At 42.6% G+C, this 13,549-nt stretch overlaps 1 protein-coding gene across 1 annotated transcript in view; it reads right to left on the reverse strand.

The window, feature by feature from the left end:
* Window positions 1-8,074: 8,074 nt before the first annotated feature.
* Window positions 8,075-13,549, reverse strand: part of TM9SF4 (transmembrane 9 superfamily member 4) — a 118,126-nt gene continuing 112,651 nt past the window's right edge. Inside the window, exons 13-15 of the mRNA XM_053715921.1 lie at window positions 10,202-10,321; window positions 9,333-9,422; window positions 8,075-9,246 (exon numbers count right to left, since the gene is read on the reverse strand). Coding sequence (XP_053571896.1) covers window positions 9,097-9,246; window positions 9,333-9,422; window positions 10,202-10,321 — 360 coding nt within the window. The 3' untranslated portion in view covers window positions 8,075-9,096. The remainder of the gene's footprint in view (window positions 9,247-9,332; window positions 9,423-10,201; window positions 10,322-13,549) is intronic.

Below are 13,549 nucleotides of genomic sequence, written 5' to 3' on the forward strand. Positions count from 1 at the left end.
GGAAAAAGTATGAAGCGAAGACCAAGTTGCCGCCTTACAAATCTGTTCAACAGAGGCCTCATTCTTAAAAGCCCATGTGGAAGCTACCACTCTAGTAGAATGAGCTGTAATTCTTTCAGGAGGCTGCTGGCCAGCAGTCTCATAAGCCAAACTGATTATGCTTCTTAGCCAAAAAGAAAGAAGTTGCGGAAGCCTTTTGGGCTCTCCTCTTTCCAGAGTAGACAACAAACAATGCAGATGTTTGACGAAAATCCTTAGTGGCTTGCAAATAAAACTTTAAAGCACGAACCACGTCAAGATTGTGTAACAGACGTTCCTCTTCCTTGAAGAAGGATTAGAACACAGTGACGGAACAACAATTTCCTGATTGATATTCCTATTAGATACTACCTTAGGAAGAAACCCAGGTTTGGTACGCAAAACTACCTTATCTGCATGGAAGATCAGATAAGGGGAATCACACTGCAAGGCAGATAACTCTGAAACTCTTCGAGCCGAAGAGATAGCTACTAAAAACAGAACTTTCCAGGATAAAAGCTTGATATCTATGGAATGCAAGGGTTCAAACGGAACCCCTTGAAGAATCTTAAGAACTAAATTTAAACTCCATGGCGGAGCAACAGGTTTAAACACAGGCCTTATTCTAACCAAAGCCTGACAAAACACCTGAACGTCTGGAACATCAGCCAGGCGCTTGTGTAAAAGTATAGACAGAGCAGAAATCTGTCCCTTTAAGGAACTAGCCGATAATCCTTTTTCCAATCCATCTTGGAGAAAAGATAGTAACCTAGGAATCCTGACCTTACTCCACGAGTAACCCTTGGATTCACACCAATGAAGATATTTACACCATATCTTATGATAGATTTTCCTGGTGACAGGCATTCGAGCCTGAATCAAGGTATCAATGACCGACTCGGAGAAACCACGCTTTGATAAAATCAAGCGTTCAATCTCCAAGCAGTCAGACGCAGAGAAACTAGATTTGGATGTTTGAATGGACCTTGGAGTAGAAGGTCCTGCCTCAGCGGCAGAGTCCATGGTGGGAAGGATGACATGTCCACCAGATCTGCGTACCAAGTCCTGCGTGGCCACGCAGGTGCTATCAAAATCACCGAAGCTCTCTCCTGCTTGATCTTGGCAATCAGACGAGGGAGGAGAGGAAATGGTGGAAACACATAAGCCAGGCTGAAGGACCAGGGCACTGCTAGAGCATCTATCAGCGTTGCCTGGGGATCCCTTGACCTGGACCCGTAACGAGGAAGCTTGGTGTTCTGACGAGACGCCATCAGATCCAGTTCTGGTTTGCCCCATAGTTGAATCAGCTGGGCAAATACCTCCGGATGGAGCTCCCACTCCCCTGGATGAAAAGTCTGCCGACTTAGAAAATCCGCCTCCCAGTTCTCTACTCCTGGGATATGGATAGCTGAGAGATGGCAAGAGTGAATCTCTGCCCATAGAATTATCTTGGAAACCTCCATCATGGCCAGGGGACTCCTTGTTCCCCCCTGATGGTTGATGTAGGCTACAGTCGTGATATTGTCCGACTGAAATCTGATGAACTTGGCCGTAGCTAGTTGAGGCCAAGCCTGAAGAGCATTGAATATCGCTCTTAGTTCCAGAATGTTTATCGGGAGGAGGGCTTCCTCCTGAGACCACAAACCCTGAGCCTTCAGGGAGTTCCAGACTGCACCCCAGCCTAGAAGGCTGGCATCTGTCATCACTATAGTCCACTCTGGCCTGCGGAAACTTATTCCCCTGGGCAGATGGACCCGAGATAACCACCAGAGAAGAGAATCCCTGGTCTCTTGATCCAGATCTAACAGAGGAGACAAATCTGTGTAGTCCCCATTCCACTGGTTGAGCATGCAAAGTTGCAGTGGTCTGAGATGTAGGCGGGCAAACGGAACTATGTCCATTGTCGCTACCATTAAGCCGATCATTTCCATACACTGAGCCACAGATGGCCGAGGAGTGGAATGAAGAGCACGGCAAAAAGTTAGAAGCTTTAATATCCTGACTTCTGTCAGAAAATTTTTCATTTCTACTGAATCTATTAGAGTTCCTAGGAAGGAAACTCTTGTGAGAGGAGAGAGAGAACTCTTTTCTATGTTCACTTTCCACCCATGAGACCTCAGAAAGGCCAGAACAATGTCCGTATGGGACTTGGCGATTTGATGAGTAGACGCCTGAATCAGAATGTCGTCTAGGTAAGGGGCTACCGCTATGCCCCGCGGCCTTAGAACCGCCAGAAGGGACCCTAGAACCTTCGTAAAGATTCTTGGTGCCGTGGCTAACCCGAAGGGAAGAGCCACAAACTGGTAATGCCTGTCTAGGAAGGCGAACCTGAGGAACTGATGATGATCTCTGTGAATCGGAATGTGGAGATAAGCATCCTTTAAGTCCACTGTAGTCATATATTGACCCTCCTGGATCATAGGAAGGATGGTTCGAATTGTCTCCATCTTGAAGGATGGGACCCTGAGAAATTTGTTTAGGATCTTGAGATCCAAGATAGGTCTGAAAGTTCCCTCTTTTTTGGGAACTATAAACAGGTTTGAATAGAAACCCAGCCCCTGTTCCTCTCCTGGAACTGGGTGGATCACTCCCATAACCAGTAGGTCTTGAACGCAACGTAAGAATGCCTCTCTTTTTATCTGGTTTACAGATAGTTGTGAGAGATGAAATCTCCCCTTTGGAGATGATCCTTTGAATTCCAGAAGATATCCCTGGGAAACAATCTCTAGCGCCCAGGGATCCTGGACGTCTCTTGCCCAAGCCTGGGCGAAGAGAGAAAGTCTGCCCCCCACTAGATCCGGTCCCGGATCGGGGGCTACTCCTTCATGCTGTCTTAGAGGCAGCCGCAGGCTTCTTGGCCTGCTTCCCCTTGCTCCAAGCCTGGTTAGGTCTCCAGACTGGTTTGGACTGGGCTAAATTTCCCTCTTGTTTTGCATTAGAGGAAGTTGAAGCTGCGCCACTCTTAAAGTTTCGAAAAGAACGAAAATGATTCTGTTTGGTCTTTAACTTATTGGACCTATCCTGAGGAAGGGCGTGGCCTTTTCCTCCAGTAATATCAGAAATGATCTCCTTCAGACCAGGCCCGAATAGGGTCTGTCCCTTGAAGGGGATATTAAGAAGTTTAGACTTTGAAGCAACGTCTGCTGACCAGGACTTAAGCCATAGCGCCCTACGCGTCAAAATGGCAAAACCTGAATTTTTAGCCGTTAGTTTGGTTAACTGAAAAACGGCATCAGAAATAAAGGAATTAGCTAACTTAAGAGCTTTAATCCTGTCTAGAATATCTTCTAATGGGGGTCTCTACCTGCAGAGTCTCCTCGAGAGACTCGAACCAAAAAGCCGCTGCAGCAGTAACTGGGGCTATGCATGCAAGAGGCTGGAGGATAAAACCTTGATGTATAAAAATTTTCTTAAGGAGGCCCTCCAATTTTTTATCCATAGGATCTACGAAAGCACAACTGTCCTCGACGGGGATAGTTGTACGCTTAGCTAGGGTAGAGACTGCTCCCTCCACCTTAGGGACCTTCTGCCACGAGTCCCGCATGGCGGCATCTATGGGAAACATCTTTTTGAAAGCAGGAGGGGGAGAGAACGGCACACCTGGTCTATCCCATTCCTTAGTAATAATTTCCGAAAACCTCTTAGGGACTGGAAAAACATCAGTGTAAACAGGCACTGCAAAGTATTTGTCCATTTTACACAATTTCTCTGGAACCACAATGGGGTCACAGTCATCCAGAGTCGCTAAAACCTCCTTAAGAAATAAGCGGAGGTGTTCAAGCTTAAATTTAAACGCTGTCATTTCAGAATCAGGCTGAAGTAACGCCCTCCCTGAGTCTGAAGGGTCACCCAGAGATAGAAGCTCACCTGCCTCGGCTTCTGAGTATTGTGAGGGTATATCAGACATAGGCAATAAAGCGTCAGAAAGCTCTGTATTAGTTCTAGCCCCAGAGCTGTCTCGCTTTCCTTGTAACCCTGGCAGTTTGGAAAATACCTCTGTGAGGATATTATTCATAACTGCCGCTATGTCCCGCAAGGTAAACAAATTAGACGCGCTAGATGTACTTGGCGTCACTTGAGCGGGAGTTATAGGTTCTGACACATGGGGAGAGTTAGATGGCATAATCTCCATTTTTTTAGTCAGACAATCCCCTGGAGATAAATCTTTAACTGCCATAATATGGTCTTTATAGTTTATAGAAATTTCAGTACATTTGGTACACATTCTAAGAGGGGGTTCCACCATGGCTTCTAAACATATTGAACAAGGAGTTTCCTCTATGTCAGACATGTTTAACAGACTAGTAATGAGACAAGCAAGCTTGGAAAACACTTTAATAAAGGTAAAACAGCAATTAAAAACGTTACAGTGCCTTTAAGAGAAAAAAAACACTTAAACTGCAAAACAGTGAAAAATAAAGCAAATTCTTTGAAATTTTTACAGTGTGTGTAAGGGACTAAAGCAGCATTGCACCCACTTGCAAATGGATGATTAACCCCTTAGGCCCCAAACCGGATTGAAAAACGTTAAAAAACGTTAAGACAGTTGAGCATCCTGCCACAGCTCTGCTGAGGCTCCTACCTGCCCACAAATACGATTCTGTGCAGAAATAAACCCCTTGTAATGGTCCTCAGGTGTCAGAGGACTCCTCTAGGGAAGCTGGATGTCTCAGTCTGAATAAAAACTGCGCATTTATAGCGCTAAAATAGGCCCCTCCCACCATGTACTGGATGCCAGAGGGGCCTTAAGAAAGTACTCCTAGGAGTGTCTGATAAGTCACCACATATCTCTTGATACTTCATTTCTTGTCGAGAGTTGCAAGAGAATGACTGGGGGTGCCAGTTAGGGGAGGAGCTATATAGACAGCTCTGCTGTGGGTGTCCTCTTGCAACTTCCTGTTGGGAAGGAGAATATCCCACAAGTAATGGATGAACCCGTGGACTGGATACACCTTACAAGAGAAAATAGGATAGTACAGTGCTATCAATATAATAAATGACTTTATTTTGCTTTGAGTACTGTGACTTTAAGAAATAAACTTAGACGCTTTTTTTACTGATGCAACAGAAAACTTAAAGCCTAAGCAGATTAAGTCTGCAAACCAATAACTATTTGCTCCGTTCAGCCACCTCTCGCCTTACAGCTAAGCTGAGGCGCCTACCTGCCGCCAGTCCCCAGACCTCTGTCAGGAATGTGTTCGGCCGGGCTATAGAGCGATATCAACCGCCTGCTTATTTAACCATGTGGTTCAGCGCACTGCCCGAAGAGCTGTACAAATCTCGGCAGATGTGTTCCCAGAGTGACTTCCGAACAAGACCGGAACAAGTGGCAATGTAGACTGCGCAACAACTTGGAAGCGCGCGAAAATAAGCCCCGCCCATCGTGGGCGTCATCTTAAACAGATCGTACCGGGAATGAATAATAATAATAAAATATGCCGATACTGTCCCTTAGTCCTAGCCCAGTGCCTATGTACCCATGCTGTCATCATGGGAACCCCTTCCACCTGAAGAGTCATATCCCAGAAAATAAAGTAACAATTTACCCGTGCAGAGTCCACTCTGAGTATAACTAAGTGTGCCCCAGAATTATTAGAAACTGCACTTACCTTAGTGCTGTCTGACAGCAAGACAGCTCCAACAGGTGTAGGAGGTCCTCTCCCTCCCATAGTCTTGTGGAAACAGATAGGACCCGAGTTAGATATTGCTTAGGTCATCCTGAGAAGGGCAGCATACCAATATGGGAGGCGCAGTGAGAATTGTGTCCCACCAGTTCCCATAGCTCTAAAGCCACCAAATGCTCTTCTGTAGAGACTGATATGGACTACGGCTACACCCTAAATAAAACAGCACACTCTGGCATTGTTTTTAAAAAGAAGAATCAAAAACTAACACCTCACTTTGCCATCTCCTATCACTAACGTAGGCAAAGAGAATGACTGGGGTGGGAGGGAAGGGAGGAGCTATATATACACAGCTCTGCTGTGGTGCTCTTTGCCTCCTCCTGCTGACCAGGAGGCGTAATCCCACAAGTAAGGATGAAATCCGTGGACTCATCGTGTCTTTAAAAAGAAAAGGAAATTTGAGATAAAATATCTTCCAAGTATTCACACACCACTGTAAAGAGACTTTAAAATGCCAATTAAAGTGCTACCTGCACACTCCCTTGCAAGTCCTGGGACTAGTATCTTAAAGTGAAAGTCAACCATAGCGTTTGTGAAACGCTAGGGTTGACTGTTGAAACAAATAAATGGTACTTTCATTCATGAAGTATAAGATACTTCATGCAGAAAGTGCCTTTATTCGTTTCAACCGTTCGCCGTTCTTAGCTGCTAAGGCAGCCCACGGCCCAAAAAGTTTTAGCAGTGCGGTAAATCCGGTTTGGCGCCCATGGGAGACGGATTTACCGCACAGCTATTGGCTAAGAGGTGAAAACGTCACCTCTTAGCAGAATATTTTGTTGCCGTGGGCTGCTGTAGCAGCTAAGAATGGCGAACAGTTGAAATGAATAAAGGCACTTTCTGCATGAAGTATCTTATACTTCATAAATGAAAGTCCATTTGTTTCAACAGTCAACCCTAGAGTTTTAAAAACGCTATGGTTGACTTTCACTTTAAGATGCTAGTCCCAGGACTTGCAAGGGAGTGTGCAGGTAGTAATGTTATTTTCCTATTCAATTAAGGACGTTTACTAAAGCAAAACAAGACCTCATCACTGCTGATGGGCTTTTTTTTTTTTCTTTTTAACTTGCAGCTGGACAGCAGATAAAGTATAACTGTTCAAAAATCACTTACTCTGGAGAGCTGAAGAAATTGAGGTAAAATATTTTCCCTTTTTACAGAGATGTGCAGGCGATAATTTCATGTCAGCTTTTTACAGTTATGTTGCATCACTCTCAGTGATTTAGCATACGAGTATTATGTCCCTTTAAGTCTGTCATTTGAAGGACTAGAGCGGCAAAACGGTTTTAATACACAGCTAGAAGCAGCAATGCTATAATACATTGCTTTAATATTCGGACATGAAACCCATCTTTTTTTTCGTTCACGGTTCATTGAGAGCATGCAATTTTATACAACTTTCCAATTTACTTCTACTATCTAAAATGGTTTTGTTCTTAGTAACCCTATATTAACAAGCATACCTAGATAGTCTCCGAAGCCGACGACCGATGGCTGCGCATATATGCCTCATCTATGTGTTGTCAACAAAAGTTATCAAGACAATGAAGCAAGTTTGAGAATAGAAGAAAATTGGAAAAAAGTTTTTAAAATCGTAGGCACTATCAGAATCATGAAATAAATAATTGGGGGGTTATGTCCTTTTAATAGCATTTTTATGTCCCTTTAAAATATTTATTTCATGATTCAGATAGAACATAGCATTTTAAACAACTTTCCAATGTAGTTCTACCATCAAATTTTCTTTGTTTTTATTTATATCCTTTGTTGACAAGCAGGAAGGTAAGTTCAGGAGTGTGAACATGTCTGCAGCACTATGACAGCGTTTTGCAACAATGTTATACATTAGCAATAAAGGCTACCTATCTAGATGTCTCTTCAACAAAGAATAACATTAGAACGAAGCAAACAATAGAAGTAAATTGAAATTTAAAAAAATAAAATAAAAAAATTGTATTCCCTATCTGAATCATGAAAAATATTTTAGGTTTCATGTCCAATTAAGCAATATCCCCATGACATTCATATCAACCTAATTATTCAACTACATTTGCTGTACAATGACTGTTGCATTGTACCACGTGCTTTCTATTGTCCAGCTGTATTTCTGAGGGCACTTTACAAACACAAAAATTACAGTATTTTTAAGTGATGGATGCGTTTAAAAAAAAAAAAAAAAAAAAAAAAAAAAAATACATTAGAGTGGCTTTCAGTTCTCCATAATAGAATGTTCAACAAAATACACTTCAAGCCAAGGAACCCGACTAGTATCCCCACAAACTCTTCCATCTGGAGATTCAAGACTTTCCCCCCACTGACAATTACACAAACATGGAGCCAAATCTTATGAATTACGAAATAAAGCACCACAGCTGTACACCGGAAGGGCCATATTTATTTACAAAAAAGGACACACAGAATGAAAAGAATTAAAAAAAGATAAATCATGAGACATTTCAGAGTTGAAGAATTTCATTTTAAAACTGAATAAATGTTTTTTTTTTTTTCTGGGTTATTAATGTGCTGCATCCAGGCTGGTCCCCCAAAAAAGAAAAAGGGTAATAAGGGGGGGGGGGGGGAATTAAAAAATTATATAAACGCACAACACACCAAATGCAAATTCCAGGATTTGTGGCACAACAGTTGTTAGAGAAATAATTCATCATATCCATGCGCTTGCAGGAGACAAACCCTGCATTATTTGGAGCTTTGTATTACAACAGCACATTTTGTTTAAAGTCAGGCCAATGACCTCCGACAGAGACTTCCCTGTTTCCCGTATATATTATACAAGCATTCACATATTCCCAGCCCTTGGCAAAGAGTTTGTGTAATGGAACACACACAAGTGGAGACACTTCTCATATTTCCCATCTGAGCCTGGACAGTGGCAGTCTACCCTACTAGTTGGCACTCCAGACTGCTCCAGCACCACTCCAAGTAACTAACACTGGCATAGATGCAATGGCACGACTCCTTAGGTCTGCAAGAAACTCTTCTTACTAGCTTGTCTATTGCTTGTGGTACTCTGTAGCCAGGCATGCATGGGTTTCATCAATCTCTAAGCCGATATACAGGCTTGTACTGCCACAATAAGAGTCAAGAGTATCACCCTTATTTATAACCCAACGTAATAATTTAAAAAAAGAATTAGCATAAATGTATAATTATATAAGTGGACAGATGTCAGCTAAAAAGTAAAAACCCGCACTGGAAATTGGAATACCAAAAAGGTTAAAATGCTGTTAGATATAATTCCACACCGTGTCCATGGAAGTGGTACCAAACATTACATTCTGGATGAGGATGATGGTTTTATTTACTTCTCCCTGATGGTGGCATTGCAGAGGAAAATGGTGACTGCCTTGTGCTAGGTATAGTGCAGATAATGTCTTGATCAGTCTATTTTCACTGCAGCATATATCTTCCGAATAAACATGTAGGCAGCATAGAAGCCAATTGTTCCAGTAAGAAGCCAGAATGATAGAACCATGAGGGCTGTGTATCCAAAGTATAGGAGGGATGGGATAAACTCCACAATATCCAGCTGAAAAACAAGCAAAAAATTAAAATATTGCAAAAAAATCAAAACAAAAAACACAAAAGCAAAATGATAGCAATTTGAATCTTTACCTTATTCACAAAGTAGAAAACGGCATAGACCAAAACATAGAAAGCTGAACCACCAGACACCAGGAACGTTCTCCACCACCAGCGGTAATCCTGCAAAGAGTAAAATGTTTACTCCTAATGCATATAGCTGCAGTTCACTATCTGTTCACTTAAATTCAGCATATCGAATAATTTATTAACCAGAAAGATTTATAAAGAGTGGGTAAGCAGCGACAAGAATGTTAACCTTATGAAGATAGGAAAGTAAACATCTACAACTTATAAAGATGGAGCAAATAAAAAGTAAAGTCCAACCAGAAAAGTTGCATAATAGATATTATTATAACTGGATATTTTAACTTTATAAGAAATGTTGGCTGAGAATTTTGTTTTATCTTTTTTTTCTTGTAAACCAAAAGAATAGTGCAAAGTCAAACAATGTATTACCGTTGTATTCTTAAGCTGTACACACTATCATAGCCTTCTGATGGGACCATTTAATCAAACTGTAAACAAGTTTCATATATATGTATGTAACTAACTAAAAAAATGCAACTATTAAACCTTTATGGAAACGTGAAAACCTAATTCCTTCTGACTTCCCATTGCAAATATATTACCTCACATTCCCTCATCAATTACTACCGTATCTTCATCACGATCAGTATTTCCTTCTCCTATTTAAACCATATAGCCAGTTGGCCTCTACTCTCAACCTAAATTAGTCCTTTGTATGTTCCTGCTCCATCAACTCATCTAGCTGATCAGGCAGCCTCATCCAGAAGTCACTGGGAACCCCTGTAGCTGTCCTTTCACACTGCAGAACAACTCCTAGAACCAATTGGCAAACCTTTTTATGGACCCTCTCCATTCATCACAGGGCTACTCACCTCAGCACAAAGCTGGAAATATACCATGACAATGCTGATTTGGGAACAAGACACCACAAGGATAATAAATACAAGGAACAAGAATCCAAACAAATAGTAGAACTGATTTTCCCAAATTGCCTATAGGGAAGAAAAAAATAAAAATGATTTATTGTAATCAGTAATAAAACATTACCACAATTGTTAAGGGATGTTAAACAGTCTGTTAAATTATTGAAATTAAAAAGCAATACGCAAGTTTATATTTAAAAAACTAAAATGTTAGACAACAATACAAGATCTAAGGGCATTTATTTTTAAAAATCTGCCGTCAAGAGCATTTTAAGCATTAAGACATTTCTGACGTTACCTCATTCGGTCGTTTAGGCTTAGACAGTCTTGTAACATAGTACCGGGCTCCTATCATCCCAGTGGCTGGCAGCATGGGGGTGGGATTACAGGTGACAGCACACAGGGACATTGGGCAGGTGAGGAGCTGAGATAGCAGGAAGCACAGAGGAGGAACAGAGCACTTCCCCTGGCTGCCGTGGCCATGCTTACCCAGACGGCAGGCCAGGATAGTTACGTGAAGCACAACTCTCAGCCCTGCACAGAGGAAGAGCCGAGCACTTCCCCTGGCTGCCGTAGCCTTGCTTACGCGGACAGCAGGCCAGGACAGTTAGGTGCAGCACAACTGCCAGCCCTGCACAGAGGAAGAGCCGAGCTCTTCCCCTGGCTGCCGTAGCCTTGCTTACCCGGACAGCAGGCCAGGACAGTTAGGTGCAGCACAACTCCCAGCCCTGCACAGAGGAAGAGCCGAGCACTTCCCCTGGCTGCCGTAGCCTTGCTTACCCAGACGGCAGCCCAGGACAGTTACGTGCAGCACAACTCCCAGCCCTGCACAGAGGAAGAGCCAAGCACTTCCCCTGGCTGCCGTAGCCTTGCTTACCCAGACAACAGCCCAGGACAGTTACGTGCAGCACAACTCCCAGCCCTGCACAGAGAAGGAGCAGAGCACTTCAGCTGCCAAGGTTAGCAGTTGACTGGTATGGTGCTTTAAATGTGTAGCTACTAATGTTAAAAAACAACTGCTAAGCTAAAGAATCTAAGAGTGGTGGATAAAATAAGATATTGCATTAACTGTAAATTGTCAACCAATACCGTATCAAAGAGCTTTGCTTCACTGACAGAGATGTGGAAAAGTAAGAGATAACCCATTCAAATTTGCTTGATTTTTTAGAAGATGTTCAGTTGTGAACTGGAACTAATATCATAGGCTACCAGGCCGTTTCCTGAGTTGGCTCAATAAGAGCATTATCATTGCTGTATTACATATTTCAGTTTACATTCCATCTATGACTTTATCAAAAGCAAAAATGTGCATTCAACTGCCATCTACTGGTTATACTAACTTACTGCAAACATACAGTATGTTGTTTTAAAACTAAAACAGTAAAACTCATATTTTGGATTGTGTTTGTGACATTATTGGTGTGGCACTGGCACTTTACCTTACCTAATCCTTATGATAATACATTAGGAGAGACAAACAATACTTATATATCAGATGGCTCCTCCAATATCACTAAAAACAGAATTTATGTTTACCTGATAAATTACTTTCTCCAACGGTGTGTCCGGTCCACGGCGTCATCCTTACTTGTGGGATATTCTCTTCCCCAACAGGAAATGGCAAAGAGCCCAGCAAAGCTGGTCACATGATCCCTCCTAGGCTCCGCCTACCCCAGTCATTCGACCGACGTTAAGGAGGAATATTTGCATAGGAGAAACCATATGGTACCGTGGTGACTGTAGTTAAAGAAAAAAAAATTATCAGACCTGATTAAAAAAACCAGGGCGGGCCGTGGACCGGACACACCGTTGGAGAAAGTAATTTATCAGGTAAACATAAATTCTGTTTTCTCCAACATAGGTGTGTCCGGTCCACGGCGTCATCCTTACTTGTGGGAACCAATACCAAAGCTTTAGGACACGGATGAAGGGAGGGAGCAAATCAGGTCACCTAAATGGAAGGCACCACGGCTTGCAAAACCTTTCTCCCAAAAATAGCCTCAGAAGAAGCAAAAGTATCAAACTTGTAAAATTTGGTAAAAGTGTGCAGTGAAGACCAAGTCGCTGCCCTACATATCTGATCAACAGAAGCCTCGTTCTTGAAGGCCCATGTGGAAGCCACAGCCCTAGTGGAATGAGCCGTGATTCTTTCGGGAGGCTGCCGTCCGGCAGTCTCGTAAGCCAATCTGATGATGCTTTTAATCCAAAAAGAGAGAGAGGTAGAAGTTGCTTTTTGACCTCTCCTTTTACCGGAATAAACAACAAACAAGGAAGATGTTTGTCTAAAATCCTTTGTAGCATCTGAATAGAATTTTAGAGCGCGAACAACATCCAAATTGTGCAACAAACGTTCCTTCTTTGAAACTGGTTTCGGACACAGAGAAGGTACGATAATCTCCTGGTTAATGTTTTTGTTAGAAACAACTTTTGGAAGAAAACCAGGTTTAGTACGTAAAACCACCTTATCTGCATGGAACACCAGATAAGGAGGAGAACACTGCAGAGCAGATAATTCTGAAACTCTTCTAGCAGAAGAAATTGCAACTAAAAACAAAACTTTCCAAGATAATAACTTAATATCAACGGAATGTAAGGGTTCAAACGGAACCCCCTGAAGAACTGAAAGAACTAAGTTGAGACTCCAAGGAGGAGTCAAAGGTTTGTAAACAGGCTTAATTCTAACCAGAGCCTGAACAAAGGCTTGAACATCTGGCACAGCTGCCAGCTTTTTGTGAAGTAACACAGACAAGGCAGAAATCTGTCCCTTCAGGGAACTAGCAGATAATCCTCTTTCCAATCCTTCTTGAAGGAAGGATAGAATCTTAGGAATCTTAACCTTGTCCCAAGGGAATCCTTTAGATTCACACCAACAGATATATTTTTTCCAAATTTTGTGGTAAATCTTTCTAGTTACAGGCTTTCTGGCCTGAACAAGAGTATCGATAACAGAATCTGAGAACCCTCGCTTCGATAAGATCAAGCGTTCAATCTCCAAGCAGTCAGCTGGAGTGAAACCAGATTCGGATGTTCGAACGGACCCTGAACAAGAAGGTCTCGTCTCAAAGGTAGCTTCCAAGGAGGAGCCGATGACATATTCACCAGATCTGCATACCAAGTCCTGCGTGGCCACGCAGGAGCTATCAAGATCACCGACGCCCTCTCCTGATTGATCCTGGCTACCAGCCTGGGGATGAGAGGAAACGGCGGGAACACATAAGCTAGTTTGAAGGTCCAAGGTGCTACTAGTGCATCCACTAGAGCCGCCTTGGGATCCCTGGATCTGGACCCGTAGCAAGG

This window comes from Bombina bombina, chromosome 1 (assembly GCF_027579735.1).
Source record: "Bombina bombina isolate aBomBom1 chromosome 1, aBomBom1.pri, whole genome shotgun sequence".
Classification (NCBI taxonomy): domain Eukaryota; kingdom Metazoa; phylum Chordata; class Amphibia; order Anura; family Bombinatoridae; genus Bombina; species Bombina bombina.